General features: G+C 33.5%; 1 protein-coding gene across 1 annotated transcript; it reads right to left on the minus strand.

Moving 5' to 3' along the window:
- Window positions 1–428: 428 nt before the first annotated feature.
- LOC140446108 (uncharacterized) lies at window positions 429–1,511 on the minus strand. The gene is made up of 4 exons (XM_072538642.1): window positions 1,445–1,511; window positions 1,285–1,386; window positions 1,107–1,223; window positions 429–1,045 (listed from the first exon to the last, which is right to left on the minus strand). The coding sequence occupies exons 1-4, from the start codon at window positions 1,509–1,511 to the stop codon at window positions 429–431; spliced, it is 903 nt and encodes a 300-aa protein (XP_072394743.1).
- Window positions 1,512–13,598: the final 12,087 nt, after the last annotated feature.

The raw sequence follows: 13,598 nt of genomic DNA on the forward strand, positions 1-13,598 counted from the left end.
GTGGCTTTCGACAGTTTCAAATAGATTAATGTGGTCTCTTATTGACTGCTTGACAGAATCATCTAGTTTAGAGTTTTTACATACTTTACCTCGACGATCTTTTGAAACTGTACCCGTACTTCCCATTTTTTTTATAACTTTCTTAACAACTTGGGCACTTATTCCTAATGTATTTAAAAAAAAAGGTTTTACACACAACAGTTTTCTGTCCACGATTATAAAACATGTATTTGTAAGAAAATGCCCGTTTCCTTCCTTTACTTTTGTCTGTGTTGCCTTCATTTTCAATATTGTTTTCATCATGGCTCTCCTTTTTTTTCATTAATTTCTCTCAAGCGTGTTCTGACCTTCTCTGTCAAATCTACATTGTTTGCAATGAAGTCACGTTGTCTGTTAATGTCTCCTAGTTGCCATCAACTTTCAAAAATCTACCTTCTTTCTTCTTCTGAAATCTTTTCGCTGGATTTATTTCTACAATTAGTGCAAGCATTTTTCTGCTGTTTCTTTGCATGGACATTTCCTTTCCAATCGGCATATTGTTCACCACGATTACGGGATGCCTTAATTTTATTTCTTCTCCATTGACATGGGTTTCTTTGTCTTTTGCGTGTGTTTAACTGCTTAGATGTCACCGAGGTACCTTGACTATCACCATCTAATAAACTTTCTTTATCTACTAGATCTTGATTTTGAAATGAGTAGTTTTCTTTTACTGGCTTATAATCAGGATCATTACTATCATCATCAGAAGCAAATGGATCTTCTTCAGATTCAGACAGGAGTAAATCGTCCTCTAAAATATTGCGTTCATTTAGGGCCATATGGCTACTTCGAATTGATCGGAAATTTGAGCTATCTTTTATATTTGAATTAAGAATATTATCCAGTATATTACCAGATGGATATATTTGTGTAACAGGATTAATATGAAAAAAATATGTTGATGTTTCCCAAGGAACTAAGAAAGAAGGAGGACTTAAAATAACACTTTCTTGCATTAATCGAGCTACATCTTTATCTGAAGACACTTTTTTGTTTTGGACACCTACAAAATATTAGTATATAGTACGTAGACTTTACCAAAAATGAAATTTTCTGAATATTACCTAATTCTGTGTTTTCATCTGAAATTATGTGTGTGGCCAAAAGAGGTGGAGCTTGCAGCAACGCATTTTTATTCATCAGCTGAGTGCCACTTCTATTTATTTTTTCATAGGGAAATTCTAAAGTCAAATCGACAAATTAGAAGGGTGACTGAATTAAATATAGTTTTTTGTGCTTTACCTGTTCTAGAAATTTCCTCATTTTTCTTATTAACTATCAAAGAAGGAAACGATTGTGACTTAGTTCTTTCAGCTGCACTTCTTTTATCTAGATTTTGGATGTCTACAATAAAAAATATATGAATTATAATTACGTTTTGAAATCTAATTTTTCCTCTTACCTGTCTTTAGAGTATCTTCAATTTTTTTGTTGACAGACAACATTATCTTCTGAGTTCTGGAAGTCATTGTAAACATATAATTTAAATAATAATATCGTTTTTTTTATTTCGATACAAAGCAATTAATTAATACTTATAGGACTATACTTCGAAAATTGAAAGCAGAACTAGTCTATGTCCAAACTAAATACGGACTTAGTATAGATCACCTCTAAAAGTTACTTCTGCACTGAGAGTTAATACGATGTACATATTAGGATAGTATAGAAAATTCTCATTGGGTGGGGATCGAGTGGAAGGGCGATAGGCTAGTTCTGCGCTCATATTCGGCAGTCCGAATTAAAGATGATAGCGTTGAAAGTCAATTTTCGACAAAAATGGACTTAGGATAGTTCTGCATTCAATGAGCGATTTACTTTGTACCACTAAGGCGATTGTGCGGTTTCTAAATCTAGGCACGGCATTTTAAAAAGTATATTAGCATAAGTGCAATATGCTTAGATTGGAGGCAAGTGTAGCAGATACCATCAAAACCCCATAATATTTAACATTTCTCGCCAAATGGCATAGTATGTTAATTGAAACATGTAGATACCTCTAACAAAATTGCAGTTTTATTTAAAATACAATGCTTCTATAACTCCAAAGACTTTGTAAATAAATAAATAAATTTGAAATAGTCTGTTCTACATACAAAAATCTCATTTTTGATAAAAAAAGCAGTTATTGCCTTTAGGCTTAACACGGCATACTACATAAACAGTGCTAATTAACATTTTTGTTCAAAATTATGTCAGCTATATATTTCTTGTTAAAAACATTTTTTTTTTCAATGGCGTGCAGATTCTTGGTAAATCGACTTTTTCCGTTTTTCCCCACCACTACGAGGGAAGGATTGTTTGCATCTTTTTTTGTCGAAGAGTCGCAGTCCCAAGTCCCAAAATTGACATTCTCAGTAAAATTAACCCTTAAGTTCCTGAATTTTAATTTGTTTAAAACGTTTTATTTTTTTGATTTCGATGTATATGGGAGAAGGTTTTAAAACAAAATTCATACACTTTTTTTCTTAATTATTTTTGAGTTCTTAGAAAATTGCCGTTACATATATGTAACGCTAGGAAGAGCAAAAATATTAAAATTAATTATAAAAAATTATGCAAAAGGATTATAAAAACTAGATGAAAAAACATAATCAAATTATTTTAGATGAAAATCTATGTCGCACTCGATGCATAATCCCACATTGCACTTGCAACATATAGTACGTACATGCGAACTGCAGCCCTCACGTGTACAACGTCTCCTCTTTTTATAGAGAATATAGGTCAGGAGATGATCAATCTTGTCATGTCTTATACTGGCTACTTTGGACGAAGATGGCCTGCCTGCACCTTTTGGTTCGGTACCATATTTCGTAATATCCGATGTTACTAGATACCTTCGAAATTCTAGTTGTGGAATTGGATCATTTGATCTGTTATAAAGGTACCAAGCATTTTGAATAGTTATATCCAGAATCCATGTAAATAGACACCACCATTATTTTTTAGAGCGAATTCCTACTCGGTATCTAGCTACATTTTGGTCCATAAGGTCAGTTCCTCCCATTTACGAATTATATTTTCCAATCAAATGTGGACGTGGCAACTGGACAATTTTTTTCTCAACCTGAGAAAACCGGTTTACATTATTTATGGGAGCGACTCCATAGCAGGTTGGAGCAACTGTAACAATATTGTTGTCAAGTCAATGATCGAAAATGATTCAATTTTGGCGATCTAATATAGAGAAACACTCGCCTCTTAAATGTTTTTTCAATGCTTTTTGTCTGGCAATGGAATATCTCGCGGCAAACGATTATCTCTGATATTTCCAGTACACCACATACCTTGATCTCTCATATTGGAAAGTAACAATAGACTTATAAATAGGTTGTCAGTGTACAATTTATAGAAAAGATTTTTTACCCTCAGGGAGCTCCCTCACCATTGTCATTAACAGAGTAGTCGCCTTTCCATACAACACTTCATCATTGACCGTATTATTGGGATTTTTGCTTTGATATAAATCAAAGTTTATGAGATATCCTGCGTTAATGTTCAATGACCATATTTTGTACCCAAAACGTATGAGTTTTCCTCTTATAAACTGTTTACAACTGTGCCTACCAAACTCTATCATACCATACCTACCATACTCTCATCATAATTGAGTTCTGATTCGGGTACAAAATGTTAGCATATTCATCAAAGAGCGGATTTTCCAGGCTTTGTCATTTTTATCTGGTTTAGTGTTTTCAGCAAAATGCAAAAACTGCATCACTTGTTTGAACCTATTTTTTCTCCTTGAATTTTTTACGAAATCATTGCTCATGTCACGTTTTGAGTCCCAGTAGTGCTTTCTAGCTGGCTTGTGGTAGTATCAACTCAAAATTAGAATACCAAGAGCACACTTTACCTCTTCTCTAGTGATATTTGGATCTTGGGCGTTTTTAAAAAGAGCTTAGGTACATTCAGATCTCATCTGTAATATGGGAAATTATATTTTCATCCCAGAAGTTTTCAAAAATTTCAACTGGGGAAAGTTTGAGAAATATGAAAAATTAGCGGAAGGAAAAGCTGCGTTTTGACTTATCAAATTACCATTGGTCCAGGAAAACTTCATCTTTTCTTTCACTTGTTTTTTAACTTTTGCTGATGATCTGGATGGCCCAGCCTCGTCGATATCATTATATATTTCGGAATCTTTTTCACTATTTCGTAAAACAAGTTCAACAGGTGTCCTTAGAATTCTCCCGGACAACATAATATTCAAATCATAATCTTCCTCATCACCAAACTCCCCGTATGTAAGCACATTAAATTCTGGGGGTTCAGTATATATAGCATCAACGTCTAAGGATTCTTCGGCATCAATCATCTCCAGCGCTTCTTGAAGAGAAAACCCTATTCTAGAACAAAAAATACGTTACAATTCTAAAAGTTCGTATTTTTGCTCCCATATGTTCCTAGCGTTCTTCTTCTTGTTCCACTCCTATCGGAGATTGGAAATCATCAAGACTATCCTGACCTTGTTTACAGCTGAACTAAAGAGTTCATTAGTGATACAGCCAAACCATTCTGTCAAATTACGCAACTATGACATTCTTCTACGGCCTGGATTCCGTTTTCCTTGCATTATATTTTGAAGTAATGCGTATTCATGTTCTCTCATCAGGTGACCCAAATATTTGAGTTTTCTTCGTTTGATCCTTGACAAAATTTCTGAGTCTTTTCCTATCCTTCGCATTACTTCAAAGTTTGTAACTCTTTACCACATCTCGAAACTTTCTATATTTTATATATTGCTCTGCTTAAGAGTCCAGGTCTCTACACCGTATAATAGCGTGTTAAATACGTAGCCCCTTAGCATTCTTAATCGGAGAGGGATGCTTATATCTCTGTTGCAGAAGAATTTCCTTATCTTTATGAAAGTGGCCCTGGCACTTTCGATCTTCTTCTTCTTCTTCTAATGGCGCTACAACCCTTTGTGAGTCTTGGCCTGCTTAACAATGTTCTTACATTCTGCCCTGTCGGATACTTTCCTTCGCCACTGCCTGATGTTCATGGTTTTAAGATCCCTCTCTACGTCGTCTATCCATCTTTTACGGGGCCTTCCTCTTGTTCTGTTACCTTGGGGCTTCCATCTCTGAACTACTTTTACAGCTCGATTATCTGGCATTCTTTCTAGGTGACCAAGCCAGTTTAGTCTTTGTGATTTTACAAATCTGACAATATCTGCGCTCTGCATTAGTTCATCCAGCTCGTGGTTCATTTTAATTCTCCACGAACTATCGCTGCATTGGGTTGGTCCAAATATCTTCCTTAGTATTTTGCGCTCAAATATTCTCAGTTGATTTTCATCAGTGGTTGAGAGGGTCCACGTTTCACATCCATATGTGACCACTAGTCTAATTACTGTTTTGTAGATTCTCAGCTTAGACTCACGATTCAGTAACTTACTTTTCATTAAGTCTTTGTATGCATAAAAGCACTTATTACCGCTAAGAATCCGTGCTTGTATTTCTTGACTGATGTTGTTGTTGTCATTTATTATTGAGCCTAGGTAGGGAAAAGTGGAGGCATATTTGTAGGTATGGTTGTCTACCTTCAGATTCTCATGTTCATTCGATTTTGTGCACTCCATATATTTTGTTTTACTTTCATTTATATATAGACCAAACGTAGCAGCTTCTCGTTTCAGTTCTATAACTTTTTCGCTCAATACCCTTTTGTTGCGTCTTATTATGGCAACATCATCTGCATATGCGCATATTTGCATAGATCTTGTATTAATACAGCCGTTTACATCCAGTTTTCTAACAACAGCTTCTAAAGTTAGATTAAAAAGTGTTGTTGATAAGGCATCCCCTTGTCTAACTCCATTTTCGATCTCAAAGGTCTGCGTCATATCTCCATCTATTCTCACCATAACTTTGGAACCCTTCAGAGTCATTCGTATAAGTTTAACCAACTTATTGGGTATCCCTAACATAGATAGTTGCTTTAACATCTTTTGTCGATCTACTCCATCAAACGCCTGTTTGAAATCGATATACAAGTTGTAAATAGGTATGTTATATTCAACACATTTTTCATGTATACCTCTTAACATATGTATTTGGTCTATAGTTGACCTCTTTGGTCTGAAGCCACATTGGTATTCACCAATAATCTCCTCCGAAAACGATTCCAGGCGGCTATATATAATTCCTGATAATATCTTGTAGATGACATTTAAAACTGTTATGCCCCTATAATTTTTGCAGAGTCGTTTGTCTCCCCCTTTGTACATAGGAAGTATGATTCCCACTTTCCAATCTTCTGGGATGACTTCTAGTGTCCATATGCGGTCGATTAGTTTATGGATACGCCTCCATAGCGCATGTCCACCATTCTTTATCAGTTCTGCAGTTATTCCATCTGTGCCAGGTGCTTTGTTATTTTTTAGATGTTTTATGACGTTTATCGTTTCTTCCAATGTTGGTTGCTCAACTAGTTGTTCTGCTGTGTGGTGAATTATCTCTTCATCTTCGTTTTGTTCTTTTTCTGGGTTTAACAGCTCTTGAAAATGCTCCTTCCACCTTTTCATTATTTCCTCTTTCTCGCTGATAATTGCCCCATTTTTGTCCTTGCAGACTGTTGATCTTGTTATGTATCCTTGGGTGCATTGCTTGATTTCCTTGTAAAATTTTCTAGCCTCTCTTCTGTTATTATATTCTGTAATTTGTTGTATTTTTCTATTCAACATTTCTCTCTTTTTCCTTCTGCATATTTTCTTTGCATCTTTTCTGAGTTCTTCATATGCCTTTCTATTCGATAGGGAATCCCTTTGTAGACATTTCTGTCTAGCTATATTTTTGCTATTTATTACTTTTTGGCAGTCTTGGTCAAACCATTCCTCGTTTCTTTTGCTTGAGGTTTCACCTAATGTTTCCTTTGCCATATTTGTAATTGTCGTTTTGATGATATTCCATTCTTCTTCAATGTTGTTTTGTTCTCCTTTTTCATTTAATATTACTTTTATTTTCTGCTGGTACTCATTCTTCTTTTTAGGATTTTTAAACATATATGTATTCCATTTTCTTTGTTTGGCGCCTTTCTCTTTTCTTACCATTGATATTCTTTGTTTTATCTTCGATATAACCAAGAAATGGTCCGAATCGCAATTTGCGCCTCTATATGTTCTAACATCTGTTACGGAGGTTGCCCACCGCTTAGATATTAATATGTGATCAATTTGATTAAATTTATTAGTACCAGGTATCATCCAGGTTCCTTTATGAATATTTTTATGAGGAAAACACGTACTAACAACTCTTAGTTTGTTTGCCATTGCCAACTGTGCCACTCTCATACCGTTGTTGCTGGCACTTTCGATACGTCGTTTTATTTCATTGTTTTGGTCTCCAGTTTCGTGTATTGAAGTACCCAAGTATTTGTTACTTGATACTTTTTCAATGTGAATGCCGTTTATACTAATATGTGCTGGTTGTGTCATGTTCTTACTGAAGACCATATACTTGGTTTTTTTGATATTGATACTTATGTCATAATTGTTGCGGGAAATATTCATATTATGTATTTATATATATATTCCTAGCGTTACATATATGTAACACCAAAATAAAAGGCCTAATTTACAAAACCAGGATAAAATTTCGAAAAATTTATATTATCAATAAGAAAAGACATTAGTTTATACTCAATTGAAAACACTTTAAACAAAATATAATAACAAAAAAATAGTAAAAATATACTTATTCAAACTTGAGATCCATTTTTATCGAAAAAAATAAACACCGTCGCACCAAACACTCAACTAAATAAACAGGTTAGGTCAAATCCTTGAACCAAACGCTGAAAACTAATAAACAAGTGTCTCTTCAAAGTCATGCATCGCCATCTAGTTAACATTATAATCACTTTCTGAATTTCAGGCTGATGATTTTAGCGGTTTCTGCGTTACATATATGTAACGCCAGGAGCTTAAGAGCTTGTTCAAATGATTTTTTAACGTCAAATCTCTGACGACTGGACTAATTTCTGTTTTTTTTTTATTTTGCGTGATTTCAAATTCTCATTTTTAATAATGTGTTATTTTTAAATGTGATGTTTCATATTAATAGAAAATATTGATTTTTTTCGTTCTTTCGTTGTTTGAGAATACATCTAGGAATTAAAGCTAATTAAAAAGTTAAATTTAACAATTCTTTTATTACCCAGTCTAATCCCTGGACTAAACCTGAAATATTAAAACACGAACCCTTATATCAACCATTCGGCCATAGAAAAAGATGAGTGATGGTAAATTTTCGTGCAGAGAAGATAATTACTTTCTTTTTTGTTCGTTCTTTGCTATTTTTAATACGGTTCATATCCTGCCCAGTTCCATGGTGTGTTGAAGCTTGTTTTATTTATTTTTTACATACAACTAAAAAAAGGTATATAGATTGACTTTTAATAGAGTTTTGGAAAGTTATATGAAAATAACAAGCTTTTAAATGTCACTTATGTATTTTTATTTGTAATTATTCTTGTCTTTTTTAAATTTCGTATAAATGCAGTAATTTTTTATGAAGTTTCAGGTATTTTTGAGCATTTTCAACGCAATATGTTTAATTGTCTTTATTTGTGTGTTTTTTGCTTCAGTTTGGCTATAGTTTTTATAATTTGCAAACTATTGATTTCTGGTCAATATTTGACTATAAACCTTGTTTATATCCTATTGGAAATTAACTTTTTGAATGTGACACCTGAAACACTTTTAACTATTTTTATTTTTTGTCCTTTTGTTGTTCTTTTATTTCTAGGTTTTATTTTAATTTTTACAGTTTCCTGTTTAATGCGTTTTGTTTACTTACGGGACCCATACTAATAATATTTTTGTGGCTTTTTCATAAAATAACTATTTATTTCATCATCATCCATGACCACTGAGAGCACATGGAGGGTCCAAGTGCCCTAGTCTGTCGACCAATAGCACGCACTTAATGCGCATCGCCCCGCCTACCTCATTTCGGAGATTGTGTATAAAAATTCGCTGTATATACTCTGTAGATAGTCTTCATTCTGCACCAAAAAGTTGTTTTATTTCCAACGATGATCCTAGTGATAGCTCATATAAGAAAATTCATACCAAGCCTTTATCAAGACTTGGTAAAATATCATACATCCCTAAGTTAATATGGATAAATGCTTAGGGGTATTTCATACATTATACCTGAAGCCCCTAAGTAGAGCGTACAGCAAAGTGGATAATTTCATAGGTCCACTCTTGCTGCGACGACAAGGGCCATGGTCGCCCGTTGGAGTTTTTAGGTTCTATAGTTTTATATGGAGTGGAGGCCAGCTACATGCTGCCAAAAAGTTCAAAGTCTTATATCCGCAATCGTTAATTTTTATGTTGTCCTCTATAAGGAGATCATTTTACTTTCATGTATATTTTTTTTCGTTGACTATAATTGACCATGTTTTTCTTTCCTTTGTTGGTTTTTCCCATTCTCGTATTCTTGGTTCTTTTAAATCCCGGTTAATACCATCAATTCATCTCTTTCTGGGCCTACCTATCGGTCTCTTCCCATTTAATTCTTTTTTAATTTTAATTACTGTTTTTGTATTACTCAACCTGTGTTTCTTCTTCTGCCCGTCCCAACAAACTTTGTCGTTTAATTCTTATTTCTTTTGTGATTGTCGACCTATTACATGTTCTATTTATTTCTTGGTTTATTTTTATTCGCCATTCCATATTCTCCTGTGTAGGTCTATATACTTTTCTTTCTCATCTAAGAAGTTGCTCCCCTTGTTCACTAGTAAAAGTCCACGTTTCTGATACATAAGTACCTGTGAGTCTCATAACTGTTATGTATATTTTAATTTGTGAATTTGTGAATTTTAATTTGTGATGTCGCGAGAAGTAAAGCTTTCTGCATGGCCTTATGAAGATGTTCATTTAGACCCAGCTGTTTTAAGTTCTCTAGGAGGTTTTTGAGAATAACATCAGTAATAGATAGAATAATAGGTACTGTCTGAGTACTTTCCATCCACCATTGTCTCCTGATTTGTATTTCTAGTTATCTGTACTTGACTATCTTTTCGTTGTATTTAACACGTAAATTATTGGTGCTATGTATCTCCACATCAATAAGTGTTGTTTGCCTGATAAGTTCATTAGCTAGTATGAGATCCGGTCTATTATGTGCCACTGGTTGATCTGTGATCACAGTTGTCATTTTCAAGTATTCTATCAGGGACGTATTGATAATAAGGTAGATAGTCGGTTTGGAGAAGTGTTGGTTTGTCAGCTAGTTCTTGGTGGATAATCTTTCGTACTGAGTCATGACATTCTTTGTAATCAGTACCGATAAACGCCTGACTGCAGTAAGATGTTAAATAGTTTCTTGGGCTTAGCATCCATATAGGCATTTGTCATTTTGGACTTTGTAACGACTAGCTCATCCATTGCACATTAAAACCCTTCAGGGGTGTTGTTCGGCATAAACTAATTAATTTTGGAGAAATCGGGAATTATTAATAAAATAGGTATTCAACACTACTCTTTATTAATTGGTAAATTAGTAAAATACAAAAATGGGTTTAATAATAAACACCAATAAAACAAAATACATGAAAATAGATACGCAATCACAAACACTACGGCCACTTGTTATAGAAAAATGACGTCATCGAAGCAGTTAACGAATTTGTATACCTGGGAACGCTCGTCAATTCTGAAAATGACACTACCGCAGAGATAAACCGCAGAATTTGCACGGCTAATAGATGCTATTTTGGGCTTAATCTCCTTTTTAAATCTACAGTTATATCAAGAAATACAAAAATAAAACTCTACAAAATAATAATACGCCCAGTCCTAACATATGGTTCAGAAACCTGGACTTTAACAAAAAGCAATGAAAACATGTTAGGATGTTTCGAAAGAAAAATACTAAGGCGCATCTATGGAGCGGTAAATGAAAATGGTGTCTGGAGAAGACGATACAACTTCGAACTCTATAGGATATACCAGGAACCAGATATCGTAAAACACATAAAGATAGGACGTCTGAGGTGGGTAGGCCATGTAATGCGGATGGAGCAAACCGACCTAGCTAGAAAAACGCTCCTTGATAGACCTATTGGTCAAAGGAGAAGAGGAAGACCCAGAACAAGATTCCTAGATAACATCGAAGAAGACATGAGAAATATGGAAATACGTGCTTGGCGGAGGAAGGCGATGGATAGGGACGACTGGAGAAAAATTCTTGGGGAGGCTAGGACCCACACAGGGTTGTAAAGCCAAAATAATGATGAATTAGTAAAATAACAAATTGGAATTTAACAATAATTAAAAATTGAGGTTTTGATAATAGAGAATTAAGCATCTATACACAAATTCAAAGAAAGAAAGAAACTTAGCTTAACTTCCATAGGAGATCCTGCTGTTGCTCTCTTCTCAACTCGATCCATAAATTATCTGCATCCAAACCATGTCTCTATTTTCTTAAACCAAAACCACGTGTATTTTCTCAAATTTAAACCATGTGCTTTTTCTTACATCTAAACCATGTGCTTTTTCTTAAATCTAAACCATATGCTTTTTCTTAAATCTAAACCATGTGCTTTTTCTTAAATCTAAACCACGTGCTTTTTCTTAAATCTAAACCATGTGGCTGGAAAAACAAAAGCCGATATAAAATTTGTCATGACACGAGTTTTGTCCAACAACAGAAGAATTCTGGTAAGCGGAAAGCTCTTCTCTCTAAGACCTGCATACCGATTTAGAATTCTCTGATGTTGCCAAAACTCACGAATTAGCAATTGCAATTAATAGATTAATTAATTATTAAATGAAAAACGAAAAAGCAAAGTTGTATGATTCATGCTAGTGAGATTTATATTGAATTATTATTATTACAGCAAGTATAGGTAGAAAGAAAATAACAATAAAAATTCTAAGCGGTTTTTTCTAAGTACTAGCGTACACAAAATTATAAGAAAAACTAACAGTGCTCATGTTCTTGATTAATGTATGAAAATATGTTGTCGTTGTAAAAAGAACAAAGTATTAAACTTACCCAGACTGTTGGAAGTTTCTGACCATGAAGATTTATTTTTATTGAGTACCTTGTTGGTTGGAGGTTTATTTTAAAAAGACAGTAAATCGAATCGGATTCGTACAAGTAAATTATTTAGTAGTAGGGTTTCTGTTTCTTGTATGACAAAGCAAGCGCAGGTACAAGTACGACGGAACTTAAGAAATTAATCGGTGAATTTATTTGTAGTAGGAAAATGTTGAAATGAAATATAGGAATAAAAACAAAGGAAAAAGAAGTTATTATCAACGAGAATTAAATGGTACGAGCAGAAAATAATGGAAAGTACTTTGAAATTAATAAGAACCAAAAAGTAACGTTTTAATCGTTACAACTTAAGGATCTTTAACAATATATTTCACATAATGTTTTGAACTAACTAACTAACTAAATTTATATTTAAATATTATTTAAATTTAAAAAATACAGAAAACAGTATGATGCTCCGCGCTAGTCTACACTACTGCCTACTGTTCCACTTTTTTGAGAATACGCCACAATTTTACTTTATAATAAGTTTATTTTTTATTTATTTATTTAAAATAAACCCAATTTAAAGTAAAATTGTGGCTTATTCCCAACAAAATTAATAATATATTTGTAACTAATAAATTAAAAACAAAGTAATGCTTACCTCATTATTTAATTCTTCAAGTATTAAACTCAAAACGTAGTCTAAATCTTGTCGGAAACAGAATACTTTCTAACTAAACATAAAAATAAAAAAATACCAACTCATCAGATAGTGTAAAACAGACCCCATAAATTAAAATCGAAGACAGGAGGGTCCCGAAATTTGAGTGGTCATTATCTTTATCGTTATTCCTTAAGTGGAAACACTTAAGGAATAGGTGCATTCCAGCATTCGAGAATTGACGCGTTGTTGCATTGTGTATAATATTGAATTCCTATACTTTACTATAGGAAAAATTCATTTTATGGCCGCAATTTTTAAACCGGTTCGAATTTTTTAAATTTTAAACCTTAGGGGGAATCTACTCAATAATCTGTTTAATTATTCGAAAAAATTATTCTCCTATCTATCACCGTTTAGGAAGAGTATTGCGCACAAGAAAAGGGCTTAGCCTTTTAGTATATAAGATACTCTTTGTACGAACTCGAAAGTTAATTAGGTTTTCATTTGTAGTCATAGCTTGTGATAATTCTTTCCTATTTTTAAAAACAGTTTTATAAATATCGATTTTTTTAATTTACAAACAAAAAACAGGAGGATTTAGTTCTGGTGAACGAGGAGGAAGACTTAGTTCTGGTGAACGAGGACCATGGATGTTCACCAAAGCATTTATACAAAATCGGAATTCTCCCAGCAAGCAGATGTGAGTGTGTAAATAGGATGGCTGATTTAAATCACATATTCTTTAACTTCTTTGATTTTTTTTAATGTTTGTTTATTTTATGACTATTGTTGCATATTTTTATTGTACTCTATGTTTATAGAACTTATTTATGTACTTTATGATCAATAAATCATAAATACCTATCCATATTAGCAAGATAGAG

The sequence above is a fragment of the Diabrotica undecimpunctata genome, chromosome 7 (genome assembly GCF_040954645.1).
Source record: "Diabrotica undecimpunctata isolate CICGRU chromosome 7, icDiaUnde3, whole genome shotgun sequence".
Lineage (NCBI taxonomy): Eukaryota > Metazoa > Arthropoda > Insecta > Coleoptera > Chrysomelidae > Diabrotica > Diabrotica undecimpunctata.